Source organism: Spea bombifrons, chromosome 1, assembly GCF_027358695.1.
Source record: "Spea bombifrons isolate aSpeBom1 chromosome 1, aSpeBom1.2.pri, whole genome shotgun sequence".
Classification (NCBI taxonomy): Eukaryota; Metazoa; Chordata; class Amphibia; order Anura; family Pelobatidae; genus Spea; species Spea bombifrons.
In genome coordinates, this window is record NC_071087.1 from 138612333 (window position 1) to 138631697 (window position 19365).

Consider the following 19365-nt stretch of genomic DNA (forward strand, 5'->3'; position numbering starts at 1 on the left):
GCCGTTAGTTATACGTTTCATTCCCTGTGCGTTGTCTAACGCTGCGTAGCAGGGGTATTTTACCTACAATTATTACAAATGTTAAAAGGAATCTCGCACTTTGTTTCCGCAGGTGGAGTTCCATTAGAAGATAGTTATATTTAGTAAGAGCCTTTTTCTGTGTCTAATGGTCATTTTTTTATATATATTCTGTCTATGCAGTTTGCAAATGCCATTTCTTCCCCAAACATGCTGTACACAGTTTGTTTCAGGTTTTCTTTATACTCTATTGAGATACCTTGGATCTCCTGCTGGAGAAACTGTGCAAAGATGGCTTTTCTTCTTGCTTAACTGTCTTTTTGTGCTCTAGACAGGGGTTTTTCTTAAGATTCGATATACTTAGAAAATGATCTAGAAACTTTTTTGTGAACACCCGGCCCTCGGACCTATACGAAAGGGTGTTCCCCAAACCGGTGTCACAAAGTTGTAAGCGTACACTTGCCCCAGGTCCTAGTAATCTTCGGCTTGTGTCCAGCTGCTCGGTGATGGAAGCCCATTTCATGAAGCTCCAGATGCACAGTTCTTGTGCGCATGTCGCTTCTGGAGGCGGTTTGGAACTCTGTATTGAGTGATGCTACAGAGGACAGACGATTTTTACAAACTACACGCTTAAGCACTCACTCGGTGACTATAAGTCGTCCCCAGCTTTGTGGCTGAGCTATTGCTTCTCTTCCACTTAGTAGAACTTACAGCGGCCTGGAGCAGATCTAGCAAGGCGGAAATATTACAAACTAACTTGTGGCAAAGGTGGCATCCTAGGACACTGACATATTTAGTCACTGAGCTCGTCAGTACGACCCATTCTACCGCCAGTGTTTGTCTATGGAGACGGCTGCCTTTATAGTGTATTTACATACAGAATGCTTTTGACAGTTACTACATTTTTATATTTATTAATTTTTATATGCAGCTTTTAAGAATTGTTTTTTTAGATTGTTCTAAGTAATCAATATATTTTTTTTAAAAAAAACACCTTCCCATCTCCCTATCACCTGCTACAAAACGACAGCCTAAATATTAGCAACTACATAAAGTAAAGTTTACCGTATTTGTTTCCTTTGGTGAACTTTGCCAATTAATGCAATTATGGTGACGAGCCTAGAAAAGAGAACATTAAATTACATATTAGTAAAAAAAAAATGTTTCAGAACCAAATCATTGCCCCTCTTTCCTCCAGTCATGACTGTCCTTTCTTGCTAAAACATATTTATACATTTTACTGTGTAAATAAAATAAAATGTGTGACAGGGGCATCAATAGCTATTATTAAGTCACATAAAAAAGTGCCGGTCACACCTCTAACAAACCATGGAATAACACTATGAGGATATTTCACATTTTGTATTATTTTACTGCATACCTGAGCAAAACAAAGATGTTTCCATACAGAATGCATTATGTCAGAAGCCATCTCATCTGTCATAATTACTGACACATCTTCGATGGGGTCCTGCAAAAGAAAAAAAAAATTTGATAAAATCAATATTGTCTTATTTTGGACCAAAATAAAGATGCATTTATCATTATATATATATATATATATATATATATATATATATATATATATGTTGCCAAATGCAGAGATACACTGGCAGGGTGTATCTAATGCTGCGTGGAAGTGCGAAATCTCAAATGAAGACTGAAATATAATGATGGATTCAGAAATTGACATTTTGTGGACCAGTTCCAATGCAGATTGCCCTGTTTTTGTTGCTATCGTGATTCCAAACCCATTGGGTTAAAATGGTTAAGAAAAGAGTGAAATATCTGTTGACCATCAAATGAAAAGATAATGCATCCACTGGGAGAAGGAAGAGCTGGAATGACACTACCAGTTTTGTGAACGCAGTGTGAAACGGTGGGACTATATATAACACATCAAATGCATTTAAAAAATATATGAAAAATATATAAAAATACAGTTTGTAAGTTAAGTATTCACCACACAGTTCCCCTTAACAAAGGCATCGGACGAGGTGACAAAACAGCAGGTATAACTTTGGAATTTTGAATAAAGCCCGGAATTGGACCACTGTGAGTTCAAGTAAGAGCAAAACAGGTCATTTCAAGTGGCATTTCTCTTGAAGCTCTTCTCCTGTTAATCCTGCACACATTGATTTCTCACTTCTATCTGAAATGAATTTGTTGATGCATCAAAGCGACAGATAAGTTGTAAAAAAAATAAAATAAAAAATGGTGTGCGTTTTCTTACCTCTAAGAGATATCTTCCAAGGAACTGCACCGAGTAATATGGTGCATTCAATACTTGATTTTCCAGTAATGAGGAACTGGTAGTAAAAACGTGAGTAACGTCAGAAGAATCTGCTGTGTCACAGAACGTTGCATGTCCAGCCTTCAGAACTCTAGTAAAGCACACACAATACAAATTGTTAGACTTCATGTTTCATAAATGTGTCACTTCCCAATAACCATTACTATTGCTTGTTACCCCGTAATATGTCTTCCGAGTTCTGGGATAAGGGTGGCATTAAATTACGTTAAAGATACTCTACAACAAAGCCTAGGAGCAAGGTTGCCTTTGCGACAAGAAAGCACGCCTGACATGGTGTGGGGTCATGTAAGGTTGCATTGTGTGACCCCGCAGGAGTAGCGCTGCAGCTTTCACTGTGTGCTAGCATCAAAGACATGCTGAGGCTTAACAAGGTAAGTGCCCTGTGTGTTGAGTGTCTGGATAGGTTACTGTGTGTTAGTGTCTGTGTGTCTAGGTGGCTTAGTGTGAGTGTCTGGATGTGTTTTGAGTGGTTGTGTTAGTGTGTCAGTATGTTAGTGTATATGGCTTGAGGTTGATTCCTATATGTGTTTATGTACTAATGCATTTCTCAACTTAACTTAATTAAAACAATAGATTTTTATCCAATTATTGTATTTGTCAATTCATTTAACAATTATAAATGTATCAAGTATTAACTTGATTTATCAAAAATGTATTATTAATGTTTATTAACTGGATTAATGTTTTCAGCAATTGTTTAATAAATTGATTAACATTAATTTATATTTGCCAAATATTTAATGCATTGATCAATACTTTAAAAATCCCTTTTCCATTATTTATTAGATATTTATGCACACACATTTTTTGCTGTTCCTTTATTCTATACACATTATAATGACTTTAAGGGCTGTAGGACACTGGGATACAGCCATGCCAAACATTCTGAGTTCCTAGAAAAGGGGGACATCAAGAAAGAGGGGCATAAGGAATCTGGATACCTAAGAGGTCTTGTCGTAAACGGGGACCGATATAAAAGTGCAGTAGGCAGGGGAGTTTGTACACCAAAGCATTTTATAGTATTTAAAGAGCAGCATTCAAGTAAAACTTATCCAAACAAAAACACTATTTGTAGTTTTGCTAATAGTTTGCTAATAAAGGGTTAATGAGACCAACTTCTACATGTGACGTTTCTTCTGCTCTGACCTCCTTTGGAAAGGTTCTATTTCTAGATATAGTATTCAGAAAATGCCCTTAAAACATCGGTTCTGCATGTTTATAAAATAAATAAATAAATAAAAACAAAGAGCACAAAGGCAGTAATCCTGTCTGACACTTAATGTGTCAAAACCGAATTTACATTCATTAAACTAAAAGCATTAACCCTTTGGGTGCCCAGATTCTATACGGCAAGCGCTCCCCCAGGAGAAGAAAAAAAAACAGCAAACATACTTCATTTTACATTGTGCTCGGCACAGATAGAACAATGAAAGCAAGGAAGACAATTGTTTTGTCTCCTATATTTCATTAAGGGTCTCCCAGCCTACCTTATAAAAGCCCCCCTTTCTTTATGACCTTCTTTAACAAGCAGGGCTACTTTCCATCTGCTGAAGGCCCCCAGAGCACCAGTGCGTGTCAGGTGTTGGCGCCATCTTTTAGGTGCAGATTGCATCTGAGGTGAATAATGGGAGTCTCTTTCGATTTTATATCCCCATTCGTAAGTCGTTTCATCAAGCCATCTGCCACTTCTTGCACTGTTAATTATGTAGTCTTTAGTCAGTACCCACTTTCCTGGAAAGTAAATGAACTATGAGCCAAAATAAGAAAAAAAAGATGTGGGTGCAATTAAACGGTAAACCAAAGAACGATCAGAGCAGCAATTACACCAAGAACATATTTACACAAACACAAAAGTGCCCTCAGTTTTGAATGTCCCATTCTTTACTTATCTATTATAAAACTGTTCATATGCTCTTTGCTATTTGTTTGTCTTGCCTTACAAGGGCAAATATGGCAAATTGTATAATTGAAGTATAGTGTATTGTTTGAGAAATATATATATATACACACACATGTACAATAGGATATACTTACCCAAAATTCTATACTTTACAGGCCTATCCACCAGAAAAAAACATGTAATCACATTTAAAGATTAAAACAATTAATATACAGTACTGTGCAAAAAGTTTTAGGCAGGTATGAAACAAATGCTGTAAAGTAAGACTGCTTTCCAAAATATACATGTTTTGGAGGAAAAGAGTGGTCACACTAAATCAATATTTGGTGACCACCCTGTGCCTTCAAAATAGCCTGTGGAGGCCACACCATCACTTCCAGAACTCCTTGTTCTTCTTCACACTGCAGATGATTCTTAGTGGCTGGCTATATGCTTGGCTCACTGTCATGCTGCAGAATACATTTGGGGCGAATCCGATGCCTCCCTTCTGGTATTACATGCTGGATATCAAATCTCAAACTCCATTTGCTGAAATGCAGCCCCACACCTGCAAGGAACCTCCACCATGCCTCACTGTTGCCTTCAAACACTCTCCAGACCTTCAACAAAAATCGCCTTCTGTTACAGCCAAATATTTAACATTGGCTTATTCTTCCATGAAGACCACTTCTGACTAGACTGCTCCGGCAATAGATAGATGTACCAGGGTCCCATTATTTCCTGCCAATGCTGAGATGATGGCACTGCTGGACATCTTCCAATTCAGTAGAACTGACTTCAGTCTTGTTGTTACATTAAACTGTCATCAGCATCCTCCTCTTGTTAGCGAGTTTGGCTGTTCATCACCCAGTTGGATTCATCCTACACAGCTGTTTCAGTTAATAATTTCATTACATATTAAATTGATGATCATTAGCACCTGTTTGGTAGAACTGTATAATCATACATCTAAATAAATGCCTACAAAATGCTTAACTTTGTGCAAGTGTACCTAGAAGAACTGATGCTGTTTTGAAGGCAAAGGGTGGTCACACCAAATAGTGATTTGATGTATATGGTCACTCTGTTCACCCTCTTTGCATTTTGTTAAATGCTAAAAATAAAAAATTAACATGTCTGGTTTTAAAGAATTCTTACTTTACTACATTGTCTTTTATACCTGCCTAAAACTTTTGCACAGTATTGTAAACCTACATAACTACCATGGAGGCAGCCATCTTATTACCCCCCCACACATACACTTATTAAGTTATCTCTACCTTGTTCTTAACCTGCTAATTGGTGTTAGGCAGACAGACCTTGTTTGAGTGGGATAGGAAAATAACTTCAGGAGAGGAAATTAATTCAGTATCTTAGTTTTGCCACAGACCTCGGTTTTTCAAGGTAAATTGGCCTAGTCCTTTTAGAATATATATATATATATATATATCCAACATAGCAGAAAGTGCAATTAATGTCCAAACGGACTATAATGAGAACATACTCTAACCATTGAAATGCCATGCAAATGTCATACACAAGAGGGTTCAGAGCGAGGTGATGAGAATTCGTAGTTAAAAAGGGAGCTGTTGTCTTTTATCATAATGACATTCATTGATTACACTTGTAACCTTATATGGTTTTGAAATGTAAGTTAGCAATTAAAATTATTAAAAAATTATTAAATATATGTATACATATATTTGGCACAATTATTGGCACCCCTATGAATTCATATGAGAAAAATATATTTGAAGTATATTCCCATTGATATTTTACATTTTTTAGTATACCAGGGTGACTAAATGTTAGCCACCCCCCTTAGCCATCATCACAATGTGGAGGACCAAGGAATATAGCTGTAATGTGTGGCAAAAGGTTATTCAACTTCACAAAATGAAAATATCAGAAAATAGTGAAATGGGCATCAAAAATGCCCATTTATACTATCAGGGCAATAATTAAGACGTTCCAGTCAAATGAAAATGTTATGAATCAAACTGGATGAGGACTTGTGTCTGTATTGTCTCATCACACTTTAAAGAGGATGGTTCAAGTGGCCAAGGATCGCAGCTGGAGAATTGCAGGTTAGTTGCGTCTTGGGGTCAGAAAGTCTCCAAAACTGCAATCCCGACGTCACCTACATCACCAACTTGTTTGGAAGGGTTTCAAGAAAGAAGCCTCTACTCTCATCCAAAAACAAACTCAACCGTCTTCAGCTTGCCTGACACTACTGGAAAACTTGAGGGAGAACTGAATAGGAGTCCATCAGTGCCAACCTCGAAACTTGAAGCATCTGGAGACATTCTGTATGGAGGAATGGTCTCAGATCCCTTGCCACGTATTCTCCAACCTCATCGGGCTTTATAGAAGACTCAGACCTGTTATCTTGGCAAAGGGAGGGAGAGCTAAATATTGACTAAAAGAGTGCCAATAATTGTTCCACACATATGTGTAACAATTTATATTTGATTGGATAAGCCTGCATTGCGCATGCAATTGTTTGATATTCATGACAGCAGAATACTTTTGTGTATTGTTTAAAGAAACGATAAAAGGTTAAACAATAAAGAGTTTTTTTCACATCCTTCTTTGCTCATATTTACCAAGGGTGCTCATATTTGTGGAGGGCGCTGTATTAGTTGAAAATTGTTATGTACTGTAACTGTATAATATATACTTCAGCATAATATATAATACTGTATAATATATATATTAGAACAATGGAAGAACATTTTAATAAAGACTTCTATAAGACTGCTCACCTAATTATTTGCCCTTGTTTTCATGCACAACAATAAAGTTTCACTAAACCCGTCACCTAAGATGACTATTTATTCGAGAGACCGCAATGTATCCCTATTCAGGGAACACTGGCACAAGCTTTAATTTCGACCCGGCTTCAAGAAAACTCTTTAAATTCTTATTTAAAGAGTGCCTTCTGATTTAGAGCAAATAAACACAGTGCGGGCAGATGTTGGAAATGTTAAAATCACTGGGGAACAATCGTACATATTGTGTGGCGCTGCCCATCGGTAAAACTCTGTATTTATTGAACATTGCCAATTGTAATTGAGGAAATACAGTAGGTAAAGAACAGATGCTAATGGTTAAAGATAGACACCAACTACATGCAGCGGTATGGTTTCCATGGAGAGATATTACATCTTCTAATGTATATCAGCAGATTGTGCAAGGGAATGATGATAGCAGGAGCCAGGTATGGCAGCACGCAGGCTTGGGAAACCTTCATGCGGTATTGAGTCTTTTATTTTTGATCATGTTATATATCGTGTAACTTCCTGTAGTTATTATAATACTTGTTAGTATCATCTTTTGGTTCTGAGCTAAATCAGGACTAAGATACACGCGGGAAAGCGAGGGTTTTATTCGAACCCTGTCTAAGGGATAAACGTAGCCAAAGGAATGAGAGGAGGTTAGGTTCCGCTATGATCTGTAATTATACTGCCCTAAGTTACTGCATGAAATAGATGCAAAGAAATAGTATTTCTCCTTGACGACACTGGCATTTATAGTACCCTCATGGATAGCATTATGTTTATCCCCCTTTTGAAAAAATAAAATATAAAGTATTGACTTATACTGGTGCAGCAGATTATTGCCCACCCCCTTGCCTGGAGTACAGAAGCTGCTGTGGGAAACATTTTTATTTTATTATTATTATTTTTTACACAGTGTTCTGTTTGTGTAGGTTTGGAAGCAAGTGCATTTGTAAACATTTACACTGCTGGAAAAGCGTTCAACAAGTTGGTGATAACCACTGATCGAGGAACAAGCGCCCGTGGAGTCTTCACATTGTTGAGATGATCTGGGCATAAGTACGTACTCCTTGAATTGCAGTCTTCCAATAAAATTCTATATATTACATCCCTGATCTTGACTTTGGAAACCTCTAATATGAGATCTTTATGTTTGCTGGTTTATGCAATATATCACATGCGTGATCACACTGGCAAGAGGAAATACTGCCAAACATGAAATATTATATAATTATATATACATATATATTGTGTGGAAAAGAAATTGTACCCTCTTTGAATTCTATTGTTTTACATATCAGGCCAGAACAACAACAATCTGTTCCTTACCAGGTCTAAAAATTAGGTAAATACAACCTCCGATGAACAAAAACACATGAAATATTATAGCGTGTCATGATTTATTTGACAAAAATAAAGCCAATATGGAGAAGCCATGTGTGAAAGACTAAGTACACCTGATGATTCACCTTTAGCAGCAATAACCTGAAGTGATCATTTTCTGTATGACTATCAGTCTCTGACATCGTTGTGGAGGAATTTTGGCCCACTCTTCTTTACAACGTTGCTTCAGTTCATTCAGGTCTGTGGGCATTTGTTCATGCGCAGCTTTCTTAAGGTACTGCCACAGCATATCAATCAGTTTGATGTCTGGACTTTGACTGGGCCATTACAACACCTTGATTCTTTTCTTTTTCAGCCATTCTGTTGTGGATTTGCTGATGTGCTTGGGTTCATTGTCCTGTTGCATGAACTAATTTCGGCCAGGCTTTAGCTTGCGTACTGATGGCCTCACATTTGACTCTAGTTCACAGCTGACTCAATGACTGTAAGGTTGTATTTACCTAATTTTTACTCTTTAATCTTTCACACAATATATATATTGTATTTTTAAGGGGCCACTGGGAAAAGTTTTGAAAGGGTTACCCACGTGGCCACTGAGATTCATGTCTAAATGTAGAACCAGCAGCATATTATCAGTTTCCTGACGTAAGTTTTCCTCACTCCATCTTCACCAAGGCTACTTGAACCAACCAATTAACAATCAAAGGAAATCACATAGTTCTGAAAACTAGAAAAGTATGTTGGCTGCTCACTTAAAATGGGTTTTGTAATACATCCATATATTGCTTACTTTAATCTGTAAAAACATTGATAACTCTTAAGCATCAAACAACTGTTCAGCAACACTCTGAAATCAGTATTTGCATTCAAGGAAATAAAATGCTAAGACAGCCAAACTGTCCAGCACAAAAGTAGACAGAAGGTTTTTTTCCCAAGAAAGATAGAGGACAACAACTTTGGGAGAAATAACTGCAAAAACTGAAGGCTGCTCCATCTACCACAATGCCTATAGATGTTCTGAGATTCAGTAAAAGAGATATGAATAGAAAAAAATAAAGGTTTGGCTCCAGAGACAGAAGGCATTGCATCTTTATGTGCGCATCTCCTACTACGCAGTCCAATAATGCTGTTTTTGCAATAAATTTTAGGTGTGGTGCTCAGCACAGAGAAACATAAAGAATCTAAAACAAATAGAAACCATACTTTTCACTGACCTGTTGCACAGGCTGAAAGCCACTTCTCACTCCTGCACGGTTTACTTGCAATAAGGTGTGTGCAGTTTTCAAAAGTCTGAAAAACAAAAAGGTACATGATAAAAATATCTCAGATACTATTTATTTAGCTATTAACTGTACTTATGACTTTTATTTTGCACATGATTTGGATTCTGACTTTGCAATCTACGGAAAACTAATTGTATTAACTAATAATCTGTTAAAGGTGCTGTCCCACTTAGATAAAACATTTATTATACAGCAAATAGAACTATCACAACCTTCATTTTATTCCTTCTTCTGAAGGGTTAATCACAAAAACACAATTGAGACTGTATTAACGGCTAGTAACTATTTCCCAATTAATATGGCAACAATCTATCAGTGCCTGTGTTTCTGTCACACAAGGGAGGCAGAATTTTACTTGATTAGAGAATTATTTCTTAACAGTAGCAGAAATGAAGTTTGTGCATTTAGTTACAAAACAAAAGTATTAAATCCAATAGATGGGTAGAACAGCACCTTTTTTTTTTTCTTCGATTGCTCCTTTCTATATGAACAGTGCCCCATCGTTTTACCGAGTGGCTAATAATCTGGAGAACCACTTGCCTTCACTGTACTTATCTTGATGGCCTGATACACCATATCACCAAAATTATTTGGACATCCCTCCTAATTATTGAGTTTAGGCATTTAGCTACACCCATTGCCTTACAGGTGTATAAAATCATACACAGGCAGCCATCTCCACAGGTAAACTGTCGTAAAACTGTCTGTCCTCTGTAGCATCTCTCACTACAGAGTTACAAACTGCCTCTAACAGCACCATCAGCACAAGCACTGTGTGTCAGGAGCTTCATGAAATGGGTTTCCATGGCCGAGCAGCTGGACACAAACCGAGCATCACTATGGGCAATGCCAAGCGTCAGCTGGATTGGTCTAAAGCACACCACCATTCTCTGGAGCGATGAGTCGCGCTTCACTATCTGGAAGTCATGGAAGAACCTGGGTTTGGCGGATGCCAGGGGAATGCAAACTGATGGAATGTATAGCAGCTACTGTAAAATTTGGTGAAGGAGGGGTAATGGTCTGGGCCGTCTGGCCCTTAGTTCCAGTAAAGGGTAATGTTATTGTTACAGCATACAAATGCATTTTAGACGATTGCGTGCTTCAAACTTTGTGTTTCAGGACTGATTTTTTCGGTGAATTGGTACAAAATTCCCACAGATACACTCCAAAATCTTATGGAAACTGTCCCAAAACAGAGGAAGCTGTTAGAGCTGCAAAAGGGAGGGGAGGCGACTCCATATTAATCCCCATGGTTTTGAAATTGGATGTCCAACAAGCTCCTGTGATGGTCAGATGTCCACATACCTTAAACTTGTAGGTTGCTGGCTAGACTGCCATTATTATCGACTATCACGAGACTAGTGCTGGAGAATTGGATCACACGTTGGCAAAAACAAGGTTTCTCATTTGCTTAGCAGACTATAGATATATACATATTTAAGCTGTATTATTTCTCCATGTTTGAACAGTTTATGAGAACTCACCTCGGAGTCAATAAAGAAACAATCAAGTCTGAAGATCTGTTCAATCAAAGCTTCCTTCTCATCGCCCCTGAAACCAGTCAATTGAACTACATGTTTCTTAGCCAAGGCCACTTCCATCTGGATAGTGGAATCTATAAACAAAGTTACAAAATACGGTGATATTGTTACTTTCTGAAGCTGAAACATGCCACAGTATCCATTTACAGAGAATACAGGCACAATCCAAACCTCCCTGATAACCAGTGCTTCCAGATTCACATATCACATCATACCTGAGGGCTGATGAACAAGTACATAGAAGAAGAGGTAGAGGTTCTGGATACTCCTGGAAATATAATAAAAAAGAGATTGGAACTCATAGAAATTGCTATATTTTGTAGCATTGTAGGGTACAGTTACACCAAAACTTCAGCTAACATGGCAGTAAGATCTGTATAATTGTCTTGACTATTAAATAAAACAAGAAAAAAAAACACACTGATCCATATGGACAGGTCTAATAACACACTAGGCTACCTTATGGTTCTTAACAATTTGCATCGCAATCTTATTAGAAATGGGATGAAAACTGTTGAGCACTATGTACACACACACACAAACACAAAGGTGTTATTTTTTCCCAGCGTTTACTGGGCTGACTGCTCCCAGCATGGATAAGCATAATGTAAGTTTATGAGATCAGAGACAGTCCCATGCAGAGCTGCAACCTTTATCTTTCTCACTAACAAGAAGTAAATGCAGCTTCTTGTATACGGCAGCTTAAGAGGAACCGGGCACGGTAACGATATAGCAACTTGCGCAGCATCTTTACAGGACTCTGAAAAGCAAAAGGTACAATCCAAACATCTTCACAACATCTTTCCTCCATATCTGTTTCAATGGGCAAGACGTCTAACAGAGTTGGAAGAGAGAGAGAGAGTAAGCCTGAGAGCAGGGCCTTCTTTATCTAATGTATCGGTTTGTCTTAGTCTGCCAATCCTAGTTCTTCATTCCCCTTGAATATATCTATATATCCCCCCCCCCCATGTGCACCTGGAGAGTACCGGGATGTCCCAGGGATCAGCAGCAGGCGGCACACAGAACGCACAGAACATCTGCTTTCTCTGAAACAAGCACAGAATCCTCGGACTTCCCCAAACAATCCAAAACCTTTCAAATATCTTCAGCCATTTATATCGCTTATTTCTATAGAAATTACAAACTGCAAGCACGGTACGTGTCTACTAGTCACCTGTACATCAGATTTCATTATTAACCATTTGGGGTTTGTTTTTTTACCAATAATAATACTAATAATAATAACACTATCAAATTAATCAATTCTGTAGCCAAGAGACAAAGCACAAGACTGGCACTTGGCTTTATGTGAACGGACATAACCTTATTAACACAACGAAAGAAGATTGTACGGCACAAAAAAATTGGAAACGAAAACTGGAGGAGAAAATAACATCACGGGGAAAAAACAACGTATTCGCCCCTGAGAAAAATGCATTTTAGTAAAAAAAAAAACCCAAAAAAATAAAAACGCAGAGGCAACGGTTACTATTTTTATGAGCAACATCGCTAAATAGGACTCAAACACTATGCTAAAAATCAATAATAATGAAATTGAAATCCATCATTAGATTTGTACAGGACATGCAGATCTCACCACGGAGCACTCCAGGAAGAAGCATGAGATATTATCTTCTAAGAGGTTCATGTTAAAAGCTTTATTCACATTTTTTTTCCAATTCTATCTGCAATGTCGTCTTCAAAGTGAACTTTCTAGCGCAGTTCACAGTTTCACATAAATCATTCTAAAAGTAATTGATTTTTCTGATGAACTTGACAGTACTTGAATAATTAGTGCTTTATTTAAGGCTTGCACGTGTCAATCAAAATACATTATGCTCCAAAAAAATAGGAAATTCTTAACTCGTAGGGCTGCTTTCTTCTGTCTCGAGCAGTTCAGGAAAATACTTAATAAAGCAGCATTATTTTCGAACAAAGACACGTTAACTGCATGTAAAATATCCCCAGCTAGTAATTCATGGAAAACCTAGGATTCTTCTGCATAAAACAAGTAATATATTCTTATCTGGGTGTCTTTTTTTTTTTTGGAGATTTATATAATTCTATTTATATAATTATTTGGGGGTCTAAATAAAGGATATGATGAGTTGCATAATTGTTTTACAGTAACTGAGACAGGGTTAGGTGGAACGATCATTCGAAAAGAGTCCACAACGGGCACAGAATTCTTCAAAGAGGTATAAATAAAAGGTATTACAACTGCATCATGGCACAATGATCCACCACTAGAGCGCAATTACGCTTTTTTTTGTATTGATATATTCTGCATTGATTTATCCAGAGCTGTAGAGCAGCTTATTGGGGTGACTGCGGCTCCATCTTCATTCATTGCTTTTTATTTGGGGACTGTTTGATGGCTGGGGTTGAGATGGGATTTTTGTGCCCGCGGGATGATCGCTTCTTACATTTGATGAATCTGTGTGGTAGTGGGTTTAGTTTATGTTCTAACGTCAGGTGGTTATTATGACTTGATCGGGGTCATTAACTTGAATGGCCTTTACCAAACAATGACGACAATAGCTCTGCAATGAATAGAGCGCTTTAATGTTTGTCCCCACCGAGGCAAGGGAAACATTAACATATTATAGCAAAGGAAGCATGAAACATTCTGCCAAACCAAGGGCCTTTCAATTAGATTGTGAGATACCTGAACATATATACATGCATATTATATCATCTAATTTATCCAATTTCCATTACTAAAACAGATTATGTCTCATGGCTACAATGTAGAAAACATTACTTTAAGCCATTCATCGTCAAGGTGTTTTAAAATATAACATAGCATGCTCTCTCATGGTGGTATAAATGAAATGTTTAGTCAAGGCATGTTTACGCTAATTAGAGGCTCGCTTATTTTATAAGCATGGTCCTGGGCCTTCAGGATTGGCAGCATACTGGTTATGTGCATCCCAGTACATCACAGAGAAGATGCATGGAAAGTCTTCTCAGTAACAATTCATATGTATGATATGTATAAGTATCATACGCTGTGGCCAAAAGTGCAATGGAGTCATCCAACAAATGGTACACTTTTACAGCCCTTACAGAAGTTTGTCATACAAGCAGTAGAAAGGAAAATAATCTATTATTGAAATAGCAAATCAACAATCAGCAGAGACAGGTCGGTTAAGAATGCGCTTCCTTTTATAAATCACAAGGCGCGAGCGGGTTCCCTATTACATTAACCACCATTTAGAATAGAGCCAGCACTGGCGATGAGAACGTCCCAAAGGGAAGCGACTTAGCCCGATCTCACATATATCTGAACACGCACGTTCACATTTTCATTAGCACACTATACAAAATAACATGCCCATGTACGTTTACCTTTATCATTCCTGCTATCTCTCTCTACACATATCGCTCATTTCATTCTGCTAAAATTATACTGGCCTTTTTAATATAAATTACTATAAGATGTGTACATTATTTAAGATATAAGATCTTGTATGAGAGTAATAATGCTTTAATGTGAAATAATGTTAATAAAGAAACTGTATACGTTTTGCTGGATTTAGGAAAAGTACGGCTCCCCTACACATCATAATCTTTGTGAACGGCCACCTGGACCTGGGTCAGATTCAGTATGAATACTTCTGCAGCCAACCTTATCCATCTTATTTTTTTATTTTTATTTTTTTTAAGGAAAATGCTGGGTTCTTCTACTACAATTATGTTTTTTGTGCTTCTAATCCAGAAAGTCAATTGACGCCGAACAAGAAGCTCATCTCAAGCGCTCGGCAGCTCAAGTTAAAATTAAAAGGCGTACTTAACAGTAGAGATTGTCAAGCGACAGAATAATATTTGTCCAGCTGGACAGCTTTCTTTTGTAGCGGATAAATGAATGTTGAGATTCTGTCTTCTCGAAAGCTACGGCATCAGAAAAGTAATGTGGACTGTTTGTGGTTTGACGGGGATTATTAAAAATCAGATGAAGTGAAGAAAAGTGAATGTGAGAAAGCAAAGCCGACAGTGACACTCTCTATTATTTCCTTCTAGAATCACGATGACTACGGTGTGATATTATATTATTAAACGTTATGATGCATTAACCAGCAAATACAGGGCCATGAATCGTGCACGGTTTTATAGAAACAGACTGGGGGGCCCTGAGATTTTATTTTATACAGGTTTCCGCTCTCCTTTCGTATCATCACAGCATAATTCCCAGATATGAAGGGAAATAAGGGTCAGAATCCCCGGGGTAAAGGAAAGCAACAGTGATGGATTCCTACTCTTTTAATCAGAGCAATTATCTGTACAATGCGTATAAACATAAGATTAAATAACAGATGGATATAAAGATGGATATAAATTAGTTCAAAAGTCTGCTGCCAAAAGTCAAAATGCAGCAGCTGTGGCTCGTGAGATCAGGAAAGTATTGCGAAATTCTACTAAATAATTTAATAAAACTAATACCGTATTTGCTCGATTATAAGACGACCCTGATTATAAGACGACCCCCCAAAATCTGAATATTAACTTAGGAAAAAAAGAAAAAGCCTGAATATAAGACGACCCCAAAGGAAAAAAGTTTTACCAGTAAATGTTAATTCATGTAAACTATTTTTTTTAATAAAAGCTATGATTGAGAAAAAGATTTTTTTTGTTTTTATTTCTTGTATTTTCCAACCTGTCCCCCAGTTACGCACATCTGCCCCCAGGCTTGCCACTCTAATATGGCACTGTGGCCCATGATATGCCTTTTAACCCTCTATATGCCACTGTGCCCCATGGTATGCCTTTTGACCCCCTATGTGCCACTCTGCCTCCAGAAATGCCTTATACCCCTATATCCCATTCTGGCATTTAGGGGGTTAAAATGCATATTATGGGGCAGAGTGGCATATAGGGAGGTATAAGGCATTTCAGGAGGCAGAGTGACATTATGGGAGTTAAAAGGCATTGTATAGAGCACTCTGCCTCCAGAAATGCCTTATACCCCTATATGCCACTCTGCCATTTAGGGGGTTAAAAGGCATATTATGGGGCAGAGTGGCATATAGGGAGGTATAAGGCATTTCAGGAGGCAGAGTGCGCTATTAAATCCCCCCTTAACGCCACTCCAGAAATGCCCTATGCCCCCATTTAACACACACACACACCCTATACCCCCATTTAACTAACTAACACACACACACACACACACACACACACACACACACACACACACACACACACACACACACACACACACACACACACACACACACACACACACACACACACACACACACACACACACACACACACACACACTCTCTCTCTCTCTCTCCCCCCTCTCTCACCCCCCTTCCCCCGCTCTCCCCCCTCTCTTACCGGTGCTTCCAGCCGGGGCAGCGGGTTGACGTCGCCTTCTGCTGCAGCCGGAAGGAGGTGTGGCTAGCAGCGGGGGTTTGTATGCGTCCGTCGCGTATACTTTCCCCGGCTGTCAGAGATCAAAGTTCCCCGCACCGGTGCGGCACCGGTGCGGGGAACTCTAATCTCTGACAGTCGGGGAAGGTCTATGCGACGGACGCAGACAACCCCCGCTGCTAGCCACACCTCCTTCCGGCTGCAGCGGACGTTGTCTACGCGGATCGCGTAGACGTCAACCCACTGCCCCGGCAACGCAGTAGGAAGCAAGGAAGCACCGGTAAGTGTGTGTATGATGGTGTGTGAGACAGGAGGATCCAGGTCCCCTGCAGCAGTGCGGGGGATCTGGATCTTAGTCTCCTAATCAGACCTCTATTTGAGGTCTGATTAGAAGACGACCCCGATTAGAAGACGAGGGGTATTTTTCAGAGCATTTGCTCTGAAAAAAACCTCGTCTTATAATCGAGCAAATACGGTAATAACGAGAATTTATTGTTTGGTCCTTAGGACATTTTATGTAATAGTGCACACAGAATCTTGATGCCTCTTTATCTACCCCAATTGGTGTAGCTCTCTTTCTGGCTCCTAAAATATATTCAGGTAGCCCCCCAGATTTGTTTGGCTCCTAAACAGCTACGCTAAAAGGTCCAGCCCTGAGATGGAATATATACTAGCCATTACACCAGATGAGATAAACTCCATACACATCCTTGAATGGAGTGGATTACCTTGCAGGTTCATTATATAACACGATTAATAAGACAGGATAACGAGCGGCCAGGAAGTACAAACATGTTTATAAATTTATATTCTTGTGACAAGACGGCCACAAAACGGTTTCATTAACCAACAATAATCAGATATTAAAGAAATTGAAATCACACTTTATATAACATGTTCCAACCAGCCAGAGCCAAACTCCCAGACTTTATCCGGCGGTCCATCTCTGATGGGATTACACGATGCGGTGAGAATGAGTCAAATATGGGGACATCCAGAAATACACGTGAACGAGCACTGATGATTTTGTGAATACGCACTGATCATTTGGTGAATATGCATCGATATGGGGGGGCAAACTTCATTTTGGGGAAAATGGGATTTGAATGGGATTCTTGATGAAGATTTAATTTTCTGGGTAGCTTGCAGAGGCGGACCAGTCTCACACGGGATCTCTCGCTCAGATTATGTGCCGTCGTGCCCACGTCTGTCTGGCACTCTTTGCTGCAGGGCTATCGTCTATCATGTAGCCAGAAAGATGTACAGCCGTGTGACGAGGCTGCTTCAATAAAAATGCAAATATTCCTCGCAATGCGTGTGCTCACTCTGATTATTCATGTATATAATCCGGTTACATTTCCCACACTGTGTCATGCCATAAATTAAGCAATCATTGTTTTATTTCTGAGACGGCTTTTTTGCCGTTTCCGCGAGATTCGATGCTGGAACATTTTAAGCTGCTAATTTCTGGGTTACAAATTTATTTTAGCAAAAAAAAGTCAAAAAGGTAATTTTGTAAGGAAGTAACGCTTTAAAAAAGTATACATTATGTCTTAAAAAAGGAAGTGTTAACAGATAAAACTTCCAATCGGCTCTTACAGGCAAAAAGTTCGGGAAGTAGCGTGATGCCTCTTCTCACCGCCCTGTGTCCTGCTGCCCGGTCACGACGAGTCAGCAGCTCCTACCTGCGAGTCTTAGAATACATGCCAAACCCATCCAAGGAGCTTTAGATTTCCTCTTACATATGAACATGTCGCTCAGCATGAATGTAATAGAGCATGGCTACCGGCATAAAATTACTCGTCATTTTATTTGGTCTTGTGCCAACACATGAACTTTCATTTATATGCATTTTACCGAAATACATGACATTTTATCTACAACTAGTATCTTATATTCATACTAAACCATTATATTATATATGTATATATATATATATATATATATATATATATATATATATATATATATATATATATATATATATATATATATATATTCACATGTTTTCTGTGATTTTTATTTATCCTCGCTTGAAGCTAGGTTCAGATATAAATCCACGAGAACCCCCTCTAGACATTCTAGACGCTAGGATCAGTACTGCATGGAGCACATTGCTGAGAACATGGAGGCCGGGGGGTGTGTGTAAGAAATAACATCACTTCAAAGGGACACTTCAGCAATCATCTGCACTTTAATGCATAGGATAGCTGATAAGTACATTTAAGTCTCCATGATGTCCCCCTTTGAAACGCGTCAGGGCATTCTGCATTTGCCCCTTTAGCCAAAACCTCTCCTTGCATGTGATATACTTATATACTTTACTCAAGTAAGTGCTACTCACTTTTTATGAATACAATTTAAAAATTAGATTTTTTCACAAAACAAAAACACACACTTATCCACACTTTTACAGGTGTTTAAATTATACACAGCTAGTAAAGATGGGGAACCTTACCATAAACATGGTAAACGTGTGATTTGGAAAACACCTTTTATTCCCGATAAAAACACTTTTGTAATGTATGAATCCCTAACTGTAAACTTTTCTAACTACACAATACGAACTAAACAAAAAATTAGTGTCAAGCTAATTATCATTTTTGTCACGAGCCCCAGGAATATACTGTTTCTTGCTTTTCTCCGTCTCTCCCCAGCTCACAATCACAGTGAGAAGGAAAGAACATAGACAAAGAGCTCACAAGCATTGCCTTTGTCATCTGACTGTATCCGTGCAAGTGATTGAATGACCCTGCGATTGGGAGAGCAGAAGTGGTTTTTACCGATGACGTATTCAGTACATCATGGGTCCTGCAGGGACATCTTT

At 38.5% G+C, this 19365-nt stretch overlaps 1 protein-coding gene across 1 annotated transcript in view; it reads right to left on the reverse strand.

Annotated features, from left to right (window-relative positions):
* Positions 1-19365, reverse strand: part of SLF1 (SMC5-SMC6 complex localization factor 1) — a 49958-nt gene that overhangs the window by 24002 nt on the left and 6591 nt on the right. Inside the window, exons 2-8 of the mRNA XM_053474827.1 lie at positions 11375-11427; positions 11103-11233; positions 9550-9625; positions 3820-4063; positions 2252-2402; positions 1400-1489; positions 1084-1137 (exon numbers count right to left, since the gene is read on the reverse strand). Of these exons, the coding sequence (XP_053330802.1) occupies positions 1084-1137; positions 1400-1489; positions 2252-2402; positions 3820-4063; positions 9550-9625; positions 11103-11219 (732 nt within the window). The 5' untranslated portion in view covers positions 11220-11233; positions 11375-11427. The remainder of the gene's footprint in view (positions 1-1083; positions 1138-1399; positions 1490-2251; positions 2403-3819; positions 4064-9549; positions 9626-11102; positions 11234-11374; positions 11428-19365) is intronic.